At 38.9% G+C, this 5,000-nt stretch overlaps 1 protein-coding gene across 1 annotated transcript in view; it reads right to left on the bottom strand.

Moving 5' to 3' along the window:
• LOC122346741 (pleckstrin homology domain-containing family G member 4B-like) overlaps positions 1-1,725 on the bottom strand; it is a 5,508-nt gene extending 3,783 nt beyond the window's left edge. The window contains exon 1 of the mRNA XM_043241592.1: positions 1,596-1,725. Coding sequence (XP_043097527.1) covers positions 1,596-1,725 — 130 coding nt within the window. The remainder of the gene's footprint in view (positions 1-1,595) is intronic.
• Positions 1,726-5,000: the final 3,275 nt, after the last annotated feature.

Genomic DNA, 5,000 nt, shown 5'->3' with positions numbered 1-5,000 from the left:
TTCTCTCTAACTTTTAAACTGTGATTTTTCTCTACCGCACTGCTCTTTTAGTCTCTTTGGTTTATCTGCTGCTTCCTAGTTTCTTCCACACTGCCTCAGTCTCTTTCTATCTTCTCGTTTTCTTCCGGAGAAGCTTTTTGTAGCCGTGGTAAATTAGGCTGAAGTGATTAGCTCATTTTGATTACAGTGCTTTGCTTATTTTGTTGGCAGATGCCCTTAGCCATGGAGACGTTTTGTAGGTTACATCTTTACACGTGCCCTGCTTGCACAGCTGGGGATTTCACCAGAGAAATTCAGGTTAATTGCTCAGATCACAGATCTGCATCTCCAGCATGAGCCTAATACTGACTTCTCTACTTACACCAACTAGATTTTTTCCCCCATTCGCAATTAGTTTTTGTTATCTTATTTGCGTTTAGTTCCCCCCCCCCCTCTTTGGCTTGCTTATATGTTTATATAATTTTTTCACCTTGTTTTATACATAATGAGCCGAAAACTGCTGTTTTATCTTCTGTTTGATTAATTATGTCTTATAGTTATATTCTTAATGCTAATAGGGGTCATTTATAATGACCTCTCAGAGTCTAATGCAGTGGATTACATAAAAGCAAAACCAGAGGTAGTTGTCACACTTTGTATTCTAGAGAATACTTTTTTTTAAGTCTTGACTACAAAATAGCTTTTGAACCTCTCTACTGTTTTTAAAATTTGCAGTTTATTCAGTTCAAATTGACCTTTTGTGACAACATGCCCCAATACAGAAAACCGTTTTTGGAGCTTGACATTAAACAGAACATGAAAATTGCTTAATTGAATTGAACTAGATGTTTGAAACCAACCTGCAAGACTACTGTTAAACAAAACATAGTTGTTTTTTGTGTGATTGGATATTTGCCTCAAATCCTTCTATTTGTCTCTGTGGCAACTTGCCCCAGTCTCCAGTACTTATAGAGGCCTTACACAGTCTGCTAGGACCCTTCACAGTTCATAATGTAAAGCGCTCACAGTTTTAGTTACACTCTCAGTAGCATTTAAAGTGGCAGTTCGGCTCCTTCATCCCATGCACGTCCTTACAGCTTCGTTTTGACAAGTATTTGGGGAGCAGACTCTCTCCTCACACGACTCCCGATGCAATACGGTGCAATATCTTTCTCGTATTATTTTATTCCCCCCACATCTTTATTTTACGGTGGGAACAGAAGGCGGTGCGTGTCTGTACAAGCAGCATGGGGAAGCTTGAGGAGAGAAATTGTTCCGAATTGTAGTTCGTAGATGCCGTTTTTGTTCGATTTCTTGGGTGACGGGAAGCGAGTTGTGTTTAATCACCGGACCTCTGAGAATGGAAGGATCGTGTGAGCGCCAAGGTAAATGAGGTGGCCCGACGTTTTTTTTNGGATTACGTCTTATCAGCTGCCAGTCTCATCTCATCTCTCTATCTTTTTTTTTTTTACTTCGCTTCATCGCCTGGCACGTGCTTGCTCTCCTTATCTGTTTATCCTTAAACCTCTAATCTTCATCTTCTTTCTCCCGCTCGTAGCATTAATGTCTTTTCTTGCTCCAATCTTGATTTCTTTTTATTTTGTCCTCTCTCTTACTTTCTCTCTGCCTTTTCCTGCTCCGTTCAGTGCATCTCATGGCTCCCATCTCTCTGTCTTTGGCTTTCTCTATCTCTTTTTCTGTCTGTTTCCATCTGTGCACCTGCTGCTGAGCACATTGTGTATTCATTCAGCATAGGCATTTGTAAAAGAAATGTCTGCGCACATCAAAGTCGCTGTCTGTCGCCTCTGTACCTTCAATCCAGCCCACAATGGTAAACTCAACAAAAATGTACAGAGAGAAGAAAGTACATTGATATGATGGCTTTCCTGGGATATAGGCCAGGTATGTTATTTATTGAAGTCCCTTTAGTGGGATTGTGCAGATTGGATCATACAAAAAAAGGATGTGGAGCTTTTGAGTTTTTGTCAGGATTTGAGTTCTTGTCAAAATCAGTTTGTCTTTCCTTTGTAGAAACATTGACATTTTTCAGATTTCCAATTAAGGAGAGAGCAACTTCCACCTAGTTTTGTTTCAGAGGTTTTGTCATGTTTCTTTATTTGCAATTCAGTGTAATTCATGGCAATTCTGGTGTAATTTGTAAAGTGTTGCAAGTATTGTGCAAGATGGGGTTCAGGAAGCAACTTCAAACTTCACTTTACCTTCAACTACTTTGGAGGCCAGTTTATTTGAAAGGATAACATACTATACTAGATTAAAAGGGTTTCATCATGTCTCAAGTTACAAAAAAAACATCTTCCAATATAAATAAAAACAGTAAATATTTGAATATTCAGTTCAAAAAGGTTCAAACCTTCTCTTGCGACTAGATTTTAAATTTTATTGAGTGTAATTTCCAACATGTTTTGTATGTAATTTTGTCAAATTATATACAAAACATGTATACATACAAACTTTAGCTAGCATTTAGTGTTAACTATGAAAACAGCTATAGAGAACAAAAAGAAGTGTCACCATTTTATTCCATAAATGTTTATTTGAATACTTTACCACAGAATTTTTGTCAAGTTACATTTATTTCCCTGACAAAATTAACCGTGGTTTTAATGCAAGTGAAATCAAGAAAGCATGTCTATTGTAGTTGAATGGTAACCACAAATTAACCATGTTTTTTCTACACTAACCATATATATTTTTTGCTATTCAAATGTATAAATAATAATAAATGCAAAAACGATGGTTACTACTCTTACTACAATAAAACCATAGTTAATTAAAAGGGTTTTTATAGCTCTTTATACAAAACAGATGGTTTCAAAGCAGCTTTACAGTAATAAACAAACAATGCTGCCAAGGCTGGAAAATTCTTCAATTAGGAAACAATAAATTGAGTTATAATTACTTACATTATAGTGTCATTATTCACCTCAGTTCAATTGGCTTATTGTGTTTTCTATCAATAGTGTCAAGTACAGTTAAACCCATACACAGTAGTTTACTGAAAATAATTATCTTTAAATTGTCTTTAATGTATTGAACACAACACACAGAAATTAGATGGAAGTGACACTGTGTTGGAAATGTTAGTGGTGTTTTTTCTTTATTTANNNNACAGGATTAAATTAACATACTTCTTCACAAATTTGTGTGAAGGTAAGGACAAAAAGGGGTAGTGTAAGAAAAAAAGTTAAAAAATGTTTCATGGAGAGAAAGTGAGAACCTGAAAAGGTGAAGAAAGAACCGAGACCAAAGGAATAAAGGTACGAAAAAAGTACAAATGAGGGAGGGTGAGTAAAGTTAGATGGCGAGAGAGANTGAGTCTACTAGGCCAAAAGAACACCATAGTTAAGGAAACAACCCTCATATGTCCTTGCACTGTGATTGACAGGATTAAATTAACATACTTCTTCACAAATTTGTGTGAAGGTAAGGACAAAAAGGGGTAGTGTAAGAAAAAAAGTTAAAAAATGTTTCATGGAGAGAAAGTGAGAACCTGAAAAGGTGAAGAAAGAACCGAGACCAAAGGAATAAAGGTACGAAAAAAGTACAAATGAGGGAGGGTGAGTAAAGTTAGATGGCGAGAGAGACAGAGGAGTACAGAGCTGGATGGAAGGCAAAGGAATGGTGTGAGAGATTGATGAGAGAGAGTGAGAAACTAATTCTCACTTCACTCTGGGCTGGAAGATTAAGGAAGATTAGAGAGATAGAGCGAGGGCGGGAGAGATGGAGTGATAACTTTTACTGCGTGCCATAGAGAGAGATCTTTGAATGGCTAATACCCCGAGAGAGGGAGAGATGGAATATATGAGTGATAAAGAGATGGAGGGATGGATCTAGAGAAGTAGAGAAAAGCTGACTCCAAAGACTCTTAATGGCAGCGCTGTACTAAAAAGAAGCGATACCCTACTCGCTATAATGCCCTTATTGATATGCGCATGGAGAGAGAGGGGCCTAAACAAAGCTCTCATGTCGCCCTTCCAAAAGATATTGCCGTAAGCCTGCCGAATACCTGTCCGTGTTGGAGAGAGCTCACACATTAAAATAAAAGGAAGGAGGGACCATCAAAAGGAACGGCAGAGTCAATCCATTATGCGGGATTATTGGGTAAGCTTCTCCGCAGTAATGGATGTGGCTTTATAAACAAGAAAAAGCGAAGGAAGGCTAAACAAAGCACAGGGATTTCAGGAAAATAGGACGCGATCTCTGTGCTCTCAAGGTGGGGAATCTCCTCATCAAAGAGCGCTTAGTTGTGCAGTACGCCACGTGACTGCCGGCTGCTCCATATCTCTTATCAACTGCTGCCCTTTGTTCTTGAACACGACCTTGAGTGGTCAGAATTAGTCGCTGTAGGGTGGGAGGAAATGAGAAAATGATGAGGAGGAGGACACTGTCTGGACGTCTACGGCAGAGTTACTACCTCTCGCCGAGCCAGCTTGCCGTAAACGACCCTGAAATACAACCGAGCACAAAGCTGCGCTAACTAAGGCCGCCGAGGTATCGCTAAAGCCCAACACTGAATTACTGTTGCAGAAGGTTGTGAGAAAGTATATCAGCGTAACTTGCAAAGCAGAGCTCAACATAAAAATGAATCTGTCCTCCACAAAACCCCATACAAGTGCTGCTCGGCTCCCATATAGGTCTTTAAATCTCTATCAAAATAACTCAATAAAAACTCTACGCTAACCAAAGAAACAGAACGGCACTTTATTGAGCCGTGTGCTCGGGTTGTGCAGAGCAACATCAAGCAAATGCGTGTCAGCTCGACCTGAAAAAAAAGAACAAGCCAAGCTCTGCACAATGTATTATATGTGTCCCCAAATAAAACTACTAAGGATGTAAAAGCATCCAAATAAAACCAGCTGGCTATTAGAATGACTCATAACATAGTTCACAGCAAAGTACATCAGCAGTAACACACAGCCCGTCCAAACCTGGCCTGAGGCTCAATACACGTAAATTAATACATCAAAATATAGCGTCAACGAGCGAGCCAGATCATTCCA

The sequence above is a fragment of the Puntigrus tetrazona genome, chromosome 6, assembly GCF_018831695.1.
Source record: "Puntigrus tetrazona isolate hp1 chromosome 6, ASM1883169v1, whole genome shotgun sequence".
NCBI lineage: Eukaryota > Metazoa > Chordata > Actinopteri > Cypriniformes > Cyprinidae > Puntigrus > Puntigrus tetrazona.
Note: the sequence above shows the minus strand (reverse complement) of the source record. Positions and strands in the feature narration are given on the sequence as shown.